At 42.4% G+C, this 20,459-nt stretch overlaps 1 protein-coding gene across 2 annotated transcripts in view; it reads right to left on the reverse strand.

Annotated features, from left to right (window-relative positions):
* Positions 1–280: 280 nt before the first annotated feature.
* Positions 281–20,459, reverse strand: part of bicdl2 (BICD family like cargo adaptor 2) — a 53,170-nt gene continuing 32,991 nt past the window's right edge. The window contains exons 8-12 of one of the 2 annotated variants that reach the window (XM_084320046.1): positions 20,128–20,280; positions 17,123–17,197; positions 6,167–6,249; positions 5,535–5,649; positions 281–3,147 (exon numbers count right to left, since the gene is read on the reverse strand). In XM_084320046.1, the coding sequence (XP_084176172.1) occupies positions 2,977–3,147; positions 5,535–5,649; positions 6,167–6,249; positions 17,123–17,197; positions 20,128–20,280 (597 nt within the window). In that variant the 3' untranslated portion in view covers positions 281–2,976. The remainder of the gene's footprint in view (positions 3,148–5,534; positions 5,650–6,166; positions 6,250–17,122; positions 17,198–20,127; positions 20,281–20,459) is intronic. The other variant, XM_084320047.1, reaches the window with a different exon arrangement.

Raw genomic sequence — 20,459 nt, forward strand, 5'->3', positions numbered from 1 at the left:
AAAGTATGCATAATGTTGTGTTAATTCCACGACAAGAGATATGTAATGTTAATTACCTGAAATTATTCCATTTTTTGGGGGGGGAAACCCTGCATATATCGGTATCGGTTGATATCGGTATCGGAAATTAAGAGTTGGACAATATCGCTATATCGGTATCGGTAAAAAAGCCAATATCGAGCATCCCTCGTTTTTTCTCATTTATCAGAAAAACATAAATCCCTATATTCCTCTGTTCCTTTTTTTCGAGAAAAAAAACAACTTTCTTATATACACAATACAGTATTTACAATGAGTTTTATGTTTTTACAAACGATTATTGCAGTTTTAACAATGGCTTGGCCAGGCCTATGTATAAACAGTTGTGCAAAAATAAATAAAAAACAGTCTGTATAAAATCCGAGGCCACCCATATAAAATATTTATGTAATCATGTATTGTAATGTGCTTTGCATAAAGGCAACTGGAACAATCAACTGTAAAAATAGATCACAAAACACGCAGTGAGGTCACTAAACTTTCATTTTCAAAAGATACATTATGTAGGCTAATGACACAAAATAATGTACAACTAACATTAGATACATATACATTTTCCTTTATATTACAATATTTAATCTGTAAACATTTGACTTGAATGCTATATTTTACAACACATTAGCTGGATGTAACAGGGAAGAGGACAATAAAAGACAGACAGATGCTAACTTAAAGGAACACGCCAACATTATGGGAAATGCACTGCATTAGCCAGCTTAGCCTAGTTTAGCACAAATTAATCGAAGCGGATACAGACCAGCTATGTCAAAAACAACTCTCCTGGAGTTTTAAACTAGAGGCTAGTGGTCCGTATCCGCTTCCATTAATTTGTGCTAAACCAGACTAGCTTACAGTTGGATGGCTTTGTACTGAACGCATTCAGTAGAAAGTTTCTCTGGTAATTTCTTTTTTACATTTTGCACAAAATCTGTGTAATATCAACCCAAAGATTGCTGCAACAACTTATGAGATAATGAGACATAATTGAGCATGGGAATGGCCATCATACACTTCCACCATACTGTTCTAAGCCCTGTACCTCATACACCTTCAAAATGGACGCCTAACCAAAATATATGTTGTTATGTGGCATCTACTGTACGACCTGCTATCTCTCCCTAAAGGTCTCCTGCCCCCCCCCCCCCCCCTAAAAAAGATACAAATGGGATGTGGGAGAGGATTAATTGGTTAGTTTAACCAGCAGTTTGATTTTAATTGGTTTGTTTGATCAGCAGCTGATTTCAGTTATTTCTCTCCATTGCTTACGATGAGAATCGACCATGTGATGTGATCATGTGATCATACTAAATTCTCATCACTGATTTACTATGTGGGGTTTTTGCTTCAAGGAAACAACACAGCATGGTCAAATCTAGCATCACAACAATGTAGGCTTGTACCTCACCAACATTTGGCTAAAAAGGCGCTTTTGGTAGGATCATATTTACGTGATTTTCTAAACGTTCTTTTGATACAATTCCTTAGGACTTTTCTTTCTCTCATTCAAAACGTATACCAGGACACTCAATCCGCTGAGTTTGTGCTTGTTGCAATTTGTGTGTGAGGTTGACCCAATTTTTTTTAGGTACAGTAAATGCCAGGACTATTATATAAAGATTGTGGTTCAGATTCAGACCGCACTGTGTTCAGCACTTCACACCTGAGATGTGCATGTATGGCTTGTTCCTATTCACACTTGGCATATTTCATGTGGATATCGTGCTTTCGGTCGCTCGTCAACTCATAAAGTCTGAAATTTCCGAGTTTACCATTAGGAAGTTGCACTCGAACGGTCGACCAAGTGGTATAAATACCAGTGGTAAACTGGTTCCATGATACCAGAGTTTACGAGTTGTAAAAGTTATGAATATCATGAGACATCATCAGAAATATCATGTTGACCCGATTCTACAGCTTGGCTCCTTGGCGCCTCCCAGAGGAGGTGTGGAAAATCTGGCACTGGACTTTAACATTGTTCTAGTCTTCCCAGACTAAATTAATTATAGTAAAACCAACAGTATTACTGTGTTTCTTGTTTTGTTTTGTTTTATTCTTTTGTTTTGTAGATTTACCACAGAAATACAGGAGGCCTTAATGCTGTCAGCATAGATCCATGTTGATCTTATAGCTAAAAGGCTTTTGGGAAGCTAGGCCCTGGTCCATCGGCGCTGTATGTTGGCATTGACGAGTCGCTGCTCCGTCGCCTACAATTGGTCCAAAATGTGGCTGCGCGTCTTCTCACTGGTACCAAAAACGTGACCACACCAGTCCTGGCTTCACTCCACTGGCTCCCTGTCCGTTTCTGCATTGATTTTAAATTACTGCTGCACTAAATGGGCTGGCTCCATTATACCTTGCTGAGCTCCTGCGCCACCACACCCCATCCAGAGCCCAAAGGTCTGCTGACCAGCTGCTGCTGGAGGTGCCCAGGACCAGGCTCAAAACCAGAGGAGACAGAGCCTTCGCTGCTGTTGCCTCTCGACTCTGGAACAGCCCACCCCCCCACATTAGATCTGCCCAGAGCCTAGAGGCCTTTAAATCACTGCCTAAAACGCACCTTTTCCCCCTGGCCTTTGACCAGAGTTAGCCTGCCACCTGTACATTACGTTTGCTGACTCTGGACTTTTTTATCAAATTTTCTTGTCTTTTTTATATTGCACATTGCTCTTGTTTTCTTAGTGTACTATACCTTTTTCTGTAATATTTGTGTATTTTATTTGTTACTGCATTGTATGTGTTTTTTATCGTGTCCCACCTGTAAAGCACCTTGGTTGGCTTTTAGTCATTGTAAATGTGCTATATAAATAAAGCTGACTTGACTTGACTTGACATCTGAACCAAGCACAGGTCCAAGTTAGCATGTGACATTCTGTAGGGTTTCAGGTACGTAAAGAAAGGATCACACCAGGTTAATCAGCTGATTAATGCCCAGTGACATCATTTGTCTTTAAACAAAGACGAGAAGAACCCTCCGTTTCCCCTGAGTCTCAAAGATTTGCTTCTCTGCAGTCCTGATGGTTTTTCCTTCTCATTTTCCTTCTCCTTCTCTCTCCGTCTCTCCTCCTCCCGTTGCTGCACCTGCTGATTGATCACCAAGCGCATGTCTTCCTGTAGAAGGAAAGAAAAACAAATCTAAAATCAAATTAAATTAAATGGTTGTTGCAACCGATTAGCCTGGTGGCATGGGCTAGGGGCGTTCTTGCAGGCATGGTATTATGCTAAAGAAAATCATGGCTTTGCTGAGTACAGAGTAATATTGTGTGTTCGGCCGGTCCTCGTCAATTTAGAAAGTCTGACATTTCCGAGTTTATACCCAGAAGATTTCACTGGAATGGCCAACCAAGTGGTAAATACTAGTGGTAAACACGGGCAACTTCCATGAGACCCCAGTTTACAAGTTGTGAATCTTCAACTAAAACTTTTCCAGGAGCTATAGATCCAGTAAACAGTGGGTCTCATTCCCGAACGAAGTTACGACAAAAAATTTCATCTTAGCCAGATTTCGGCCCATTTAAGACATATTAGGGCTGGGAGTGGGAGTCCCCAAATTGTAGTAGCACTGAGTAGCACTCTTAAATCTGCTCTCAGCCACGATCAAATCTCATGATTGATTGACTAATTTAAAATTTCATTATAACTTGACAGACTGTGTTCCTTAACGTCAACGCTACAGGCCTCCTTGGAATTAATTACTTAATCATAATTAAAATAAATATGACAATATTTGTACAATAAGAAATTACGCATTTGATGTTGGAAAAATAAATAATATGGATTCATCTGATCACAGGGCAGCTGCTTAACCATATCTGAACCAGCTGTATAATTACTTTAATTACTCAGATATTCAAACACAATTATGCAATTATTGTGAAATGATTGAAAATAATAATTATTTAATGCCTTCTGTGGAATTTGTATTTCTTATTTGTTACACATCTGTTTTAATGATTAATTATATACATTTGAAAGAATGCAGGTCAACATGCAATGTATCCCATTGATTGGTATACAATGGGACAGACCTTTGTTTGATTGATTGATTGATTGATTGATTGATTGAAAACTTTATTAACAGATTGCAGAATGGGTACAGTACAGTACAGCTCAAGGGATGCAGACCAGAGAAAGAATTTCGTCTTGTTTACATCAGGGTCCCCCATTTTCAATTCATCATAACATATGACACACACGACACAGATAGACAGTACTGCTACATCTATACATTTATGCCATACCAGATTTGCAAATACAGTACTGTTTGTGATACAAAAAGAGTCCAGAAAAGAGAGTACATTTGACGTAGAAACTGTTGGAGGAGGTTGGGTAGGAGGGGTGGGTGGCGGATAGACTTACACTGTACAAGCAAAACTGTACATTGGAATATTGACAAAACCATACTTGGTCATTTACTGTACATTGGAGGGGGTTGATATAGCTATAAACCTGCATTCCTTCGAATATATCATTAATCAATTAAACTTATATTGAAATACACTATATAGCCTATACACCAACACTGAAATGACAGTGGATAAATAAATAAGAACTAAAGCTGGAAATAGACTGCATTAATATTCCATAACAAGTCTTGTGTGCGCCTACGAATGAACAGTATCCTATAGGCTTAATTATGGAATAATAAGCCATACTGCGTTCATTCATTACGCCCGCCGTAGGCTATATATATTATATTTCATTCATTCATTCATATACAGTACTGCGCGCGCGCGTGTGTGTGTGTGTGCGCGCGCGCTGCGGCAGGTGTACCGCGAGCTGTATATGATGCCAATACATTAATCTAATCTAGTTTTGATGGCGCGCAAGCGTGATTACGAAACCTAGCCGCATTTCTTGGAGACGCTCTCTGATTGGCACTGACTGATGCTATGTTTCGTAATCACGCGGCTCGCAAGACTCGCAAAGCACTTCCGCCATTCCATTTGCACACAGCTGCGTCACTATTTGCCTTATAAGGAGCTCTGGAGGCGTTGTTTTGTATGCAAATGCAGTGAACGGGAACGCGCTTTCGAGTTTACGACAGAATGCCATTCTCCTAACAGATATCAGATCATATAATTTGTGCGACCTTTTCAGCCACTTAAGACATATTACCAGCATGTTCAGGACTTAGAGTGAACTTGTCATTGATTATGTCTCAGTGGTTCCAAGATAAGTCTTCCAGAATATATCTTTGAAACATTTTCGGGAATGAGACCCATTCCTACTAAGAGATCACATACTGAAAATTGGATACAATATAGTATGTAGCATGGAGAATATAGTATGTAGCACGGAGAATATAGTATGTAGCATGGAGAACATAGTATGTAGCATGGAGAATATAGTACTGTATGTAGCATGGAGAATATAGTATGTAGCTGTAGCATGGAGAACATAATATGCAGCATGGAGAATATAGTATGTAGCATGGACAATATAGTACTGTATGTAGCATGGACAATATAGTATGTAGCATGGAGAATCTATCTCACCTGCCACGCATCCACTTCCTGGGACAACGCCACCTTGTGTTGGATGGTGTTATAGAGCTGCTCAGTCAAAGAGTCCCTCTCTTGACGAACCACAACCAACTCCTTTTCTAGGGAACTGGATGGACACAGATGTATCAGGGCTGTGAAACAAAGAACCCTCTACTCATGCATGGGGCCAGATAAGCTACCGCTCAGCATTAGGATCAGTTCACTTTCAATTTAAGGAATTCACAAAGTGGAGTTTCCCTCAAATATTGTTTGGCTTGAAAATGTTGTACTATCCAACCTAGTGACAAGTCAATGAAAGTGTTCCTTTATTAATCTCCTTGGGGAAATCCAGGTTTCATAGCAGCATGGGGGAGAGGGGAGATACAGGCATGAAATAAGATAATAATAGAAATAGTAATAATAACGTAAACAAAGTAATGTAAACAAAGACAGTTTTCTGACTGTTTTATATGCAAAAAAGTGATGTAGGCCTATAGAGAAAAACACTACATACAGGCATGACTGTTGGAAAACTAAAACTTTACAACTAAATATAATAATTAATAAAAATAAATAAAAAGATTATAAAACCAAATGAAAAGTTAATTATAATTAGTGCTGTGTGTGTGTCACTGCAGTGTTACCTGTAGCTTGGTGATCCAGGGCTGTTGCCAAATGACTTCAGTTGCTCTTTCAAAGATTCAAATTCCTCCCGTTGTGACTGCAGCTGAAAAGGCAAATGATTGATGGACTATCAGCACGTACATGGATATTAATATTTCAGTATTATTATTGATACTTTTAAAACGACAGAATGTGAATGTGAACCTCCTGCAGTATGTTTTCCAACCTGTCTCGGTGTCAGTTTATAGTTTACAGTTGTACTTTATTTGTCATTTGCATGTTAAAGGAACACGCCAACATTATGGGAAATGAGCTTACCGTCTTCTTCAAAGTCAGACAAGAAGATAGCGGATATGGACCAGCTAGCCTAGCTCTTGGACAAAAACACCTCTCCTTGAGTTTTAAGCTAGGCTAGTGTATCCGCTTCCATTTGTGCTAAGCTAGGCTAGCTTGCAGCCGGATAGCTTTCTACAGAACTCACAGAGAGGAAATTGGTATCTATCTTCTTGTCTGACTCTGGAGAAGATGGTGAGATAATGTTGGTGTGTTCCTTTAACAGCACACCATTTTGTTTGTAGCATATTTAACACTGATAAATGAGTCACACTATTTTCCTAATTGAATTCCACTCCTGATCAGTATGAGCAAAGAATGAAAACACAATTTCAATAAAAATAATTTCTAGATAAAATATTACAAATATTTAAAATGAAAAGATCATTCAGCAGAGTTAAAGACACAGACGCATAAGCTATATGACAACTTGCGCCTGCTTCTGCTTCTGTATGACGCCAGTTAGTGGCCAAACTAGCATCTGAGGCTGTGGAGAGAGATGCCCTTGGATAGTTATTGCAGCACACTGCAGGGGTTCCCAAACTGGGTGCCGCCAGATTCACATTTTTATTAAACATCTATTTATACATTTTTTCCCCAAAAGCAGGCGCATGTGTCCCACTAAATGTGCACAACATTTTTTTTGTTTGATTTTTATGTAAACATTGCAGGTTTATGAGTTGAGAAGCCTGATGGCCTTGTGGTAAAAACTGTCTTTGAGTCTGGTGGTGCGTGCAGCCAGACGGTCTGCATGCTGGGTGGATGTGGTCCTTAATGATGCTGTGTGCCTTCCGCGGGCACTGCTGATGAAAGATATCCTGAATGGCTGGGAGTCTGTTGCCTGGGATCTGCTGTGCCGCCACCACTACTCTCTGTAGTGATTAGCGGCTGTGGGCAGAATAGTTCCAGCCGTGATGCAGCCTATCAGCAAGCTCTTGTTGATGCACCTATAGAAGTTTGTGAGGATGCTGGCATTCATGCCAAACCTCAGTGTCCTCAAGAAATACAGCCGCTGATGAGCTTTCTTGACCACTGTGTACGTACTGTACTGTATGTAGTGTCCAAGAAAGTTCCTCTGTGATGTGCAGGAACTTGAAGCTGCTGCTGACCCATTCAACCTCAGCCTCACCAATGTAGATGGGGGAGGTGTCCTCCACCCTGCTGTCTCCTGTTGTCCACAATCATCTCTTTAGTTTTACTGATGTTGAGAGAGAGAGGTTGTTGTCCTCCTGGCACCAGCTGGGTAGTGTCTTCACCTCCTCTCTATAGGCAGTCTCATCAATGTCCTTGATGAGGCACAGGATGTTTGTGTCGTCAGTAAACGTAATGATAGCGCTTGGCAGCACAGTCGTAGGTGAACAGGGAGTACAGGAGGGGGCTGAGCCCATGTTACCACCTGGGGCCTGCCCGTCAGGAAGTCCAATATACAGCTGCAGATGGAGGTCTCCAGTCGAAGATCAGAAAGTTTAGACATGAGTTTAGACTAAATTATGGTTTGGAATGCCGAGCTGTAATTAATGAAGAGCATTCTCACATGTGTTCCCTTTGTCCAGGTGAGTGAGTGCAATGTGTGTCGCCAGGGCGATGGCATCATCTGTGGCCCTGTTTGGTCTGTATGTGAACTGAATGGAGTCTAAGGTGTCAGGGAGAGAGGAGCAGATGTGGGTTTTGACTAGTCACTCAAAGCACTTCATGATGGCTGATGTCAGTGTGACAGGGCGGTAGTTGTTTAGGCAAGAGGCCACTGATATTTTGGAGATGGGGACGATGGTGGATGCCTTGAAGGGGATGGGGACCACAGACGGACTCAGGGAGAGGTTTAAGATGTTGGTGAACACCTCTGCCAGTTGGTCAGTGCACACCCTGAGAACCCGGCCTGCAATATGTTCGGCCCCAGAGCTTTTTGGGGGTTTACGTCAGCCATTTCTAGGTCAGTGTAGCAGCCCGCCTACCCACATGTGGTCTCGTGGCGGGCGAGGTGTTTTCCACATTGAACTGAGCATAAAAGGTGTTGAGCTTGTCTGGGACAGATGTGGTGAATGGAACAATGTCCCTGTTTTCCCTTTGTAGTCTGTGATGCAGCGTAATCCACTCCACATGCATCTGGGGTCAGAGCTGCAGTAGTTGGACTACACGTTGTCCTTGTAGTCTCTCTTGGCATCCCTGATGGACCTCCAGAGGTCATATCTGGCTGATTTATAGGCGTCAGGGTCACCTGAGTTGAATGCAGTGGTCCGCGCTCCGAGGACCTCCTGGCTGACCAAGGGTTTCTGGTTGGGGTAGGTGCAGACGGTGGCTGACCCAGGCGGACCCCCTCAGCCTCATTGTTCCATTTGTGAATTACCCTGGAAACCGTTTTTTTTTTCGTGTTTCTGTTTCTGCCTGTATGCAGACAGCAATAGAATGGAGCAATGATCAGCCTTCCAAAAGGCAGGGTGGTAAGGAGGGGTTTATAGCAGTCTCTGAATGAATGGGGTGTAGCAGTGGTCTAACGTTTGCTCACTTCTGGTTAGGGTTGCGTCTATGCTTTTACCAACACGTTCGTGTTTCCGGGTTCCCGTTTTGCGCTCTGATTGGCCGCTGACCTACGCTAGTACGCCCCCCTCGCTATGAGCGTAGCAGGACGGACGCTGAAATCGAACAGCTGTTTCCGCGAGTACGCCCCCCTCGCTACGAGTGTAGCAGGACGCTCTGTGTTCATAGCCATTCATCGCTAAAGCTAACCACTATTTGTAAAAGCCACAACCAGTTCATAGCCATTCATCTCTAAAGCTAACCACCATTTGTAAAAGCCACAACCACGTTACCATATTTGTAATAATGTAAATCATTGTGTCGTTGTACATATTGTGTATACAACGTGAGTAGCTAACGTAGCTTAGCTTAGCTTGATAGCCGCCGTTCTCGAAACCTAACAATGCCCGATCTAAAATGGTTCTCTCCTCTTTGTATACCTTTGTCCTCACAAGTATTCTGCCAGGGAACTTATGGACACGACAATAGTAGTAGTTATAAGGTGTTTGAGCTTGTAACGTTGTACATATTGTGTATACAATGTGAGTAGCTAACGTAGCTTAGCTTAGCTTGATAGCCGCCGTTCTCGAAACCTAACAATGCCCGATCTAAAATGGTTCTCTCCTCTTTGTATACCTTTGTCCTCGCAAGTATTCTGCCAGGGAACTTATGGACACGACAATAGTAGTAGTTATAAGGTGTTTGAGCTTGTAACGTTGTACATATTGTGTATACAATGTGAGTAGCTAACGTAGCTTAGCTTAGCTTGACAGCCTAGCCGCAATGCTATGGTCGATCCCATTCACGTTAGCATGTAAGCTAACAACAACAGCGTTAGTGCAGCTAATTGGGCTATCGTATCAACATGATGCGTGTGCAGTGCTTTGCCCCACAGGTCATAGCCGCCGTTCTCGAAACCTAACAATGCCCGATCTAAAATGGTTCTCTCCTCTTTGTATACCTTTGTCCTCACAAGTATTCTGCCAGGGAACTTATGGACTCCTCTTCTCAGACCTGTGGGGCAAAGCACTGCACACGCATCATGTTGATACGATAGCCCCTTTAGCTGCACTAACGCTGCTGTTGTTAGCTTACATGCTAACGTGAATGGGATCGACCATAGCATTGCGGCTAGGCTAGCTACCTAGTACCGCTAGTTGAATGGATAAACGTTATTTAACATTGCAGAATGTTATTACTTATTACTATTGTCGTGTCCATAAGTTCCCTGGCAGAATACTTGTGAGGACAAAGGTATGCAAAGAGGAGAGAACCATTTTAGATCGGGCATTGTTAGGTTTCGAGAACGGCGGCTATCAAGCTAAGCTAAGCTACGTTAGCTACTCACGTTGTATACACAATATGTACAACGTTACAAGCTCAAACACCTTATAACTACTACTATTGTCGTGTCCACAAGTTCCCTGGCAGAATACTTGTGAGGACAAAGGTATACAAAGAGGAGAGAATCATTTTAGATCGGGCATTGTTAGGTTTCGAGAACGGCGGCTATCAAGCTAAGCTACGTTAGCTACTCACGTTGTATACACAATATGTACAACGACACAATGATTTACATTATTACAAATATGGTAACGTGGTTGTGGCTTTTACAAATAGTGGTTAGCTTTAGAGATGAATGGCTATGAACACGGAGCGTCCTGCTACACTCATAGCGAGGGGGGCGTACTCGCGGAAACAGCTGTTCGATTTCAGCGTCCGTCTTGCTACGCTCACAGCGAGGGGGGCGTACTAGCGTAGGTCAGCGGCCAATCAGAGCGCAAAACAGGAACCCGGAAACACGAACGAGTTGGTAAAAGCATAGACGCATCAGGGTTACCCAATGAGTGATAATTATCATATCTGTACGATCATCTTGCTTTCTGTATGATTTGTTTTGCCCTCTGTATGATAATCTTGCCCTCTGTATGCCTATTTGTTATAAGCATACAGATGATATCTTGCATACAGATGATAATCTTCCTCCAAGAATTATAATTTAAAGCCTCTGGGACAATAATTTAACATTTCCTATTTGGCAACACTGCCTCTGGTGGGGAAAGTGAAACATTGATAGTATTTTGGGAGAACCTTCTTCATGTTGGCTCTGTTAACTGTTATGTCTGACAATGAACACAGCCTCTGGGTGTGAGTTCTCCAGCCCATTCACAATCCTATACAGCTCATACAGGGCTAGAGATGTATCAGCCTGTGGGGGAACAGCTGTGAGGAGACCTGAGCCCACAGAGCTGACGGCACAGTCGGGCAGGATGGACTCCAGACATGTCTCATTGAACACAGCAGCAGGATGGACTCCAGACATGTCTCATTGAACACAGCAGCATGATGGACTCCAGACATGTCTCATTGAACACAGCAGCAGGATGGACTCCAGACATGTCTCATTGAACACAGCAGCAGGATGGACTCCAGACATGTCTCATTGAACACAGCAGCAAGATGGACTCCAGACATGTCTCATTGAACACAGCAGCAGGATGGACTCCAGACATGTCTCATTGAACACAGCAGCAGGATGGACTCCAGACATGTCTCATTGAACACAGCAGCTCCTAATGTGTCAGCCGTACAGTCACAAAACTTGCTGTTAATATTCATGACCCCTAGTGGGAGAAACCTGTACATTTAGGTGATTATGTTACTTTTCCTCTACTGTTTCAAACCGTTTAAATTTATATTGGTAGCAATGGAGTTTGTGTCACATGGTCTAAATCAGGGGTGGGCAACCTTTTTGGGCATGAGATCTATTTTGCCCTTTTCCAAGGCTGGACAGATGTACCATCGCCAGCTAAGCAGTGAAAATCACCACCACTTTAAAGTCTCATCATAGACTGGCTAATTATAATAATTCAAACATTGAATTGATCCATATTCTAATATTAATAATAATGTGTAAATTCTTACTATCTGGGTAGACAGGCATGTGCACATTGATATTATGAAACAATAGACATAAATGATGGGACTTTTACAATACTGATTGAGGGAAATTGGTGGTTTTTCAATGTATATTTGGTTTATAAACTGATATAAAGAGACGCTTTAAGAGGGTAATACCATTATCATCACAGGATGATATAGACGGTGGTGGACCAGCGGTTTCACAGGCACAGGCCGCGTTAGCAGAGCAGAATGTTTTGAATTCCGATCTAAGACACAACAAGTTGATAAGAGCGAGTGTGGGCCCAGAGAGCAGGGCGGAGAGAGGTTCATCTTAATGAAACAGTAATGAAACGTTTTGAAATGTGTGAAAGGTTATTAGCAGTTGTCATGACAGCGCGGCACATGACAACCAGAAAGGGGTGGGCCGTCGTTGCTATGACGAAGATCCTATAAAGCTGACAGTGGTTCCGGGTAGGGCAGACTAAAATCTGACTGGGACTAAGAGGGAAGAAACCAGAAGAGACTCTCTCCTCTCATCACGGAGAGGGGGGGGGGGGGGGGGGTGGAATGACACATCATCATTAGCTTCGGCTAACGCGAGGAGGGTTTAGGCTAAAGACCAGGCCTGACCACCATTGGACTGAATAGCAGGAGGACGATAGACTGAACACACCGAAAGATCATTAGAATAGACTTTTCAAGGACAATACAATCTGTTAACATCTGAGCTGAGGCTTCTGTTTATATCAATAAACAACGCTTCTCCTTGTAAGGTATTACGCTGTGTCAAAGTGTCGAATTCTTATGAAGGTGGAGAATTATTATGGTTTGCGGATCGCACTAACGGGGAGAGATAAGGATTGTATCAGCCAGGATCTGAGACGTCAGGACCATTAAAATTACACAACGCAGAGGAATTGGATGGAGAGAGGATAACACAAGAAGACGTGATACTGGCCAGATTGATCAGAATCTAACACTGATGGTAGTGCTTGCTCCAGTTACCTTATTAGACCCCTGTGTACTGTATTAGTCCATAGCAAAATATTCTACAAATCAAATTGTGGCCACTTTGTTTAAAAATTCTGAGATCAAGATGTTTATTCGACATTTAAGGAGTCATGCATTGTACAATACAAAATAGTATGTACAATACAAAAAATGCATATTCCTTCTGACTTGAAGAGACCATTTTGAAATGCCCCCGCACACAATTGCATAACAGCCATCAAGACAGCAGCGTACACAGGGGGCGAAATTTAAGCCCGCCATTGGCGCTCAGTTTTTACGTTTGGCGCTTGCCACTGAGAGGTCTGCCCGCCGTGTGGCGTGTAGTTCATAACGATACTCTTATTTTGAAAATCTGTGCGGGTCTCATTTCCGCTCCAAACGCAGTTCCAGTCATAATATCGATGGCTCCGGCAGTTAGCAACATTCGGTTCGTATGATACTCTTATTTTGAAACAAACCGTGGCAACAAGTCATATCCGCCCAGCCCTGCAGCGGGATACTATTGGCTTCTGCTCGTATCAACACAGAGGCAGTCTGCTCTAGTCTAGAGCGGACCTCCATGAGCTACCGTTACTGTTTAAACAATGACCCAGTCAACTATTCCCTTTTAGTTTAATACATGACGAGGCATTGTCTAACGGTATCTAGCTGGCTAGCTACTGATAGCTGCTGATATCAACAAATGCTCCAGCAATAGTCGACTCGAGTGCATAATACCTCCGTTCCCTCGTTAGCTAGCTCACGTTAGCTGGCTCACGTTAGCTCTATATGTCCCAGTAAACTAAATTGTCTTAACGTTATCTAGCAGGCTAGCAGTAGCTACAGATAGCTCCTGATATCAATGTCTTATAACATTGATTCAATGCGTATTCTAGCTGAGGGCTTGATGAATGTGATTTGACCAAAGAACCGTAACATTATACCAATAGGGTCCAGCTGCAGCACCGGAGAATCCTTGCATGCTGAATGTAGAGTATTAGTATAGGGTCTAGCTGCATCGCCGGAGAATCCTTGCTGGAGCTGGAGGCTACTCAAGTATACACACAGACAGTGGAGCTGTTTGCAGATAGCGTGCATTTTGACTTATTGCGTGGTGGCGATGTCTCGCAGATAATACAACTACAAGTATGATTATAATATATATTTTATTTAAAAAAAAATTATATAAAATATGTGACTCGACGTGACCAAACCCGATTTGATTCGCAAGGGGGAGGTGCTCTGAAATGAAGAAAATGTCTTGCTGTTCAGAAAATCAAAAAAATCGAAATCTTGATTTTTTTTACATATTTGAATTGTCATTAATGTGTTCCCTTATTTGCCCTTATTTGCAAACTTAAATACAACTTGTAAATGAGGTAATTATTGTTATAATAGTTCCACACATTTTCTCTCGTGAGGAGAAAAACTACACGCGCGGGCTGTGCGGCCTGTCCGGGTAGCAAGTACTGGTACTTAAGAGGTGTTAACACACAGACACATTATTTAGCTCTCCTTTCTCAGAGAGAGAATAACAATGTTAATACACTATCTTAATGTTATAAGTTATAAGCAACGTAACGCAGTGTCTAAATAAAAAAGATAAAAAAGAGGCATTGACGGCCGTTATAAAACGAGTGTTTTAACTTAATTAAAAACCATTAAAACACAGTTAGAATTTTATGAGCGAACGAATTTCGTTAGGGTGCATTTTTTGCAACCTAATTGCTAAATACATCTAAATAACATAGTTGACAGCTGGGCTGTGTTGACGTTACAAATGTACGGCGCATGCTGCTGGTGCTGCTGCTGCTTGCTGCTTGGTGCTTGGTGGTGCAGCGCGAGGCAGGAGAGATGAGGCGCGCGTTAACCCTTTCACTGCCACACTACAGAAGGTTAACCTTTCACTACCACACTACAGACGGTTAACCTTTCACTACCACACTACAGAAGGTTAACCCTTTCACTACCACACTACAGAAGGTTAACCTTTCACTACCACACTACAGAAGGTTAACCCTTTCACTACCAGGACTTTTAGGTATCTATGAGCTCTTAGTAACGCTTCGCCTCAAAGCCGCTTCTGGCCGAATTAGTCATCGAATCTTTAATTTTTTTTTTAATTCTTATTCAGAGGTATTTCGTCGAGATTTCATAATGTGTAATGTGGCAGCGGAAATGTGTAGAAATATGGTAAAAAAAACTATTTATCCGTTTTTTCTAGATGAAAAAAGACGTATCAAACAAACACAGATTTGAGTGGTTATAATTCCGAAATATGAGTAATCTGTTAGAGATATATTGAGATTATGCTATTACTGTTAATCCTTTCACTACCACACTACAGAAGGTTAACCTTTCACTACCACACTACAGAAGGTTAACCTTTCACTACAACACCACAGAAGGTTAACCTTTCACTACCACACTACAGAAGGTTAACCTTTCCTTATAATACAGTCATTTAGCTTTTAGACTTACAAGGCTTTTAGACTTACACTTCAACTGCCACAACAACTTGCCACAAGACAGAGTCATTGCCATAACAAAAGAGCCTGATGCAAGGTGTTAATGTCCCCAGAGAGAGGGGGGCCATGGAATACAATGCATTCTGGGTAGGGTTGTAGTTGATTAAATCACAGGTGTGAACCTCTCCACAAGTTCGAAGACCATTCATCTCTGAATGCGTTTACTGATATCACCATGATTTATAGGATGTAGCTTGCAAAATATCCCACCAAAATGTTCAAGTGATGGCTTATTTTTAAGGTATGAATCTGTACTTTCACAATATGTAAAAAAAAAAAAATTTGACCTTACCTCACTCAACAAGTCCCGCGCCCCCATGCCCAGTCACATATATATATATATATATATATATTTTTTTTTTAATCAAAAAAATTTGGCAGGTAATGGCAAAGAAATATGCTTGGCGGGTAGATTCTTCCCATCTACCCGCCACTGGCCGGTGAGTCAAAAAGTTAATTTCGCTCCCTGAGCGTACATACACGCACGCACACGCACACACACACACACACACACACACACACACACACACCACACACACACACACAGCTATGCCAGAAATTGAAGGAGAGAGAGAGAGATGCTTTAAAAAAGATTGCAACCTGTGTTGACCTATAAAGGAAACAACATTTTGCTTATTTTATAGGCAATCTTTATTCTCCTCAAGAGTGCTCGGACTGTCTCCTCTCCTATTTGTGCCCGAATAGAACATCCATCACCTCCTTCATGTTCAATATCTTAAAGGAAAACTCCAACATTTTGGGAAATTAGCTTATTTGCCATCTACCCTGGAGTTAGACAAGAAGATACATACCTTTTTCTTCTCTGTGCATGCAGTAGGAGTAGGAAGACGTTGGGAACTAGGCTAATGGAGGAACCTACTTCCAGTGACTGACGCTAAGCTAGGCTAACGGTGCACGTCTTCCTACTCCTACTGCATGCACAGAGAGGAAAAAGGTATGTATCTTAACACTCCAACATTTTGGGAACCCTGGAGTTAGACAAGAAGATGCATACCTTTTTCTTCTCTGTGCATGCAGTAGGAGTAGGAAGACGTTGGGAACTAGGCTAATGGAGGAACCTACTTCCAGTGACTGACGCTAAGCTAGTGCGTGTCTTCCTACTCCTACTGCATGCACAGAGAAGAAAAAAGGTATGTATCTTCTTGTCTAACTCCAGGGTAGATGGCAAATAAGCTAATTTCCCAAAATGTTGGAGTTTTCCTTTAAAAGTAATATCCTCTTCTCATTCTGTGTACATGGTAGGTCACTGTCTCTTGGCGTCTCGTCCTATAGCCTACCCATCCTTAAATATGGTTTCACAGTCTGGTCATTTGGCTTGAGTTGTAAGAGGCTACACACCTGATACCTGCATACAAGTCCCAGGGCTGTTTGTGAATAATGCAAAACAGGGGACCCAATAAAAGCCCGCAAAACAGAAGGTGGACCAAAGAGCCATGGAGGACAGGGATACACAGAGAATCAAGTTTAAACCAACAAGTCCGAGTCTGATTGGATGACAGACAAAATTATAGATGTCTTTGTCTGTTATTGTTATTGAGAAATTCTATTGAGTATCATCTTCCACTAAGCAAGTATCATGTAAAAGATTTCACAGACAATCATTTATTGCATAATGAACTGGACTTTCACCCAACAAAGAAATGGACTGAACAGTTGATGTATGTAAAAACCTGCAGTGATACATACCTGTTGTTTCAGAGTTTGTATTTCATGGTCTCTGGCCTGCAGGGCGGCAGAGTGAGTGAGCAGAACATCTTTAGCCTATAGAGGGGTAGGAGGGAAAGAGGGAACGTTTCATAAATACATGATGAATAGGTGCTATAGTCCTTGTTAAAGGAACACACCAACATTATGGGAATTATGCTTACTGTCTTCAGAGTCAGACACGAAGATAAGATACCAATTACCTCTCTGTGCGTTCCGTAGAAAGCTGCCCATTTGGCATATTTAAAACAACTTTATTTTGTCATCTTAAAATTTGCTGCTCATGCGTCAAATCACTATTTTATGTATTCACTGTTGTGTCAGTTGTCCTTGTATTGTGTTTTTATATTGCCTCATACAGTATGTATATTGCCTCTATTTCTATTACTATTATTATTTCTATTATTGTCTTTTTTTCCTTCCAAAGCTGCTATGGTGCCTGCATTTCCCCAAGGGGATCAATAGAGGAACACTTGACTTGACTTTAGTAAGGAGATGCTTCATCTCAAGGGGCTTATCCTTCCAAAGAAAATAATAAAATTCCACTCGTACCTGTGACACCAAGACTCTGTCATCAAGACTCTGACACCAAGACTCTGACATCAAGACTCTGACACCAAGACTCTGACACCAAGACTCTGACACCAGGACTCTGACACCAAGACTCTGACACCAAGACTCTGTCATCAAGACTCTGACACCAAGACTCTGACACCAGGACTCTGTCAGTGTCACCAAGACTCTTTCACCAAGACTCTGACACCAAGACTCTGACACCAAGACTCTGACACCGGGACTCTGTCACCAAGACTCTGACACCAAGACTCTGACACCAAGACTCTGACACCAAGACTCTGACACCAAGACTCTGACACCAATACTCTGACATCAAGACTCTGACATCAAGACTCTGACATCAAGACTCTGACACCAAGACTCTGACACCAAGACTCTGACACCAAGACTCTGACACCAAGACTCTGACACCAAGACTCTGACACCAAGACTGCCTATTGGGACCAAACATAACTGCCCAACGTATCAAAATATGACTTCATAGTGATACACGTACGTAGGGGTTGTCACAGCTACCCAAATGAGCTGCAGGTTATGGAAAAGTGCATCTTCTTAAACAATGGATAAATTATATGTTAGAATATGTATTCAAACACATCATTACACTGCAATTCTACGTTAGATATAGTATCATATGAACAGTTGTATTCAAACATCATTACACTGTGATTCTGTTAGATGTAGTATCATTATGAACAGATGTATTGAAAGACATTACACTGTGATTCTATGTTAGCGATAGTATAATAACAGATGTATTACTGTACAATAAAACATCCTTACAGTGTGATTCTATGTTAGAGATAGTATCATATCATCATCATCTTCGTTTTACGTCCCTATTTTCCCACTACAGTGAGGTTGAACAGGGCGATGACTCTACGCCACTGGGCACGGTTTTGTGCCATGTCTTCAAGTATCTCCAGATCCCTCATATAATTTCCCACACATCCCCTCCACGTCTGTTTCGGTCTTCCTCTTGGCCTCCGCCCATCCACAATCATCTCATCCACCCCTCTCAACATCCCCCCTCCTCCGATCTTCTCACATGTCCAAACCACCTGAGACGTCCATATCTCACCTTGAAATCAATTTCCCTGACCCCACAGATTTCATAGACCTCGGCACTGGTCCTCCCATCCTGCCATCTGACTCCCGCCACATACCTCAACATCTTCCGATCACAGCTCCTTAACACCATCATCACCCTTTTTGACATTGCCCACATTTCTGAACCATACAGGAGAGCTGATCTCACACTTGCTTCATATATCCCTCCTCTAATTTTTAGATCTATGTTTCGATTCAATAGTAGCCTACTAATTTCCCGCCACTTCCTTCACGCCGCCGCCACACTCGCCCTCACCGTGCGCCCTTTCCACTCCCGCCTCACAGTACATGAATGAATGAAAACTTTATTTAACAGATTGCAGAATGGGTACAATACAGATTGCAGAATGGGTACAATACAGTACGGCTCAATACACACATCACATCTCCCAGATAGCGAAACTGCTTCACCTCCTCCAGCACCTCCCCTCCCATCACTAGACCACCATCTCCAACCACCTCCTCCTCTTCCCTCTCACACGTGGGGCATCTAAAATCCCTCATTCCCCTCAGATTTTCCAAACCTGAACATCTTTGGTGACACCGTGTCACATTCTCTACACAGCACAGAGTTTACTCCCACTCCTCTTCCACAGACTCCACATGGGTATCTTCCTGACTGAATTCTCTCTCCTTCACTCCCTGTTATCATTACCTTCGTCTTGTCGATATTTATCTTCATTCCCCTCTTCTTCATTCCATCCCTCCACTCAACAAACATTCTCCTCACTTCCTCCTCCGAATCTGCCGTCAGCACTAGATCATCAGCATAAAGCAGCTCCCACGGTCCTTCTCCTCGTGAATCCCTTGTTGCTTCCTCCATTATAGTAATGAAGAGCAGTGGGCTAAGAGCCGAACCCTGGTGCACACCTACTCCAATGCCAAAATCCTCCGATGTTCCAACTACTGTCTTAACTCCCGTAGTGGCTCCCACATACAGGGACATTACAGCTCTCACAAGTCGTCCCTGCCGCCACCGCCGCCCTGGTTAAGAGAGAAATCACCGTAACAGGACACATGTCCAATGTATCTCCTGTCTTCTCTGAAAGACATGTGTGACCTTTAGGTGCACATGTCCACCGAAGACCTCTCTTTCAGAAGCTCAGAAGTGCTGGCCGTGGGCCGTGGCTACTGTTGTTGTTAGGCAACTATTGAAAACTAAACTCAAGCACCATGTTCTTTCACTAAACTGTCTGTACATGTGCGATGTGTGTGTGTGTGTGTGTGTGTGTGTGTGTGTGTGTGTGTGTGTGTGTGTGTGTGTGTGCGTGCGTGCGTGCGTGCGTGCGTACAGTGTGCACCTGTGATTGCTGGATTTCACTGAGGAGGGACAGGGGCTGTATCATGTGTGAGCTCCCCAAGCCATTCTCCTCTACCAGGTCCTGTAGCGCCCTCTGCTGGAGAGATCGATTCATCGACCTCACCTCAAATACCGTGCCCTGCTCCTCCTCCAGCTGCGCGCACACACACACACACACACACACACACACACACACACACACACACACACACACACACACACACACACACACACACACACACACACACACTCGTAAGCTTAGCATTGTATTGTATTTTATCTTAACTTTTTATCATGTCTATTTTATTATCTATTCTATTTTATTCTATTATT

Source organism: Notolepis coatsorum, assembly GCF_963971535.1.
Source record: "Notolepis coatsorum genome assembly, chromosome: 8".
NCBI classification, from domain to species: Eukaryota; Metazoa; Chordata; class Actinopteri; order Aulopiformes; family Paralepididae; genus Notolepis; species Notolepis coatsorum.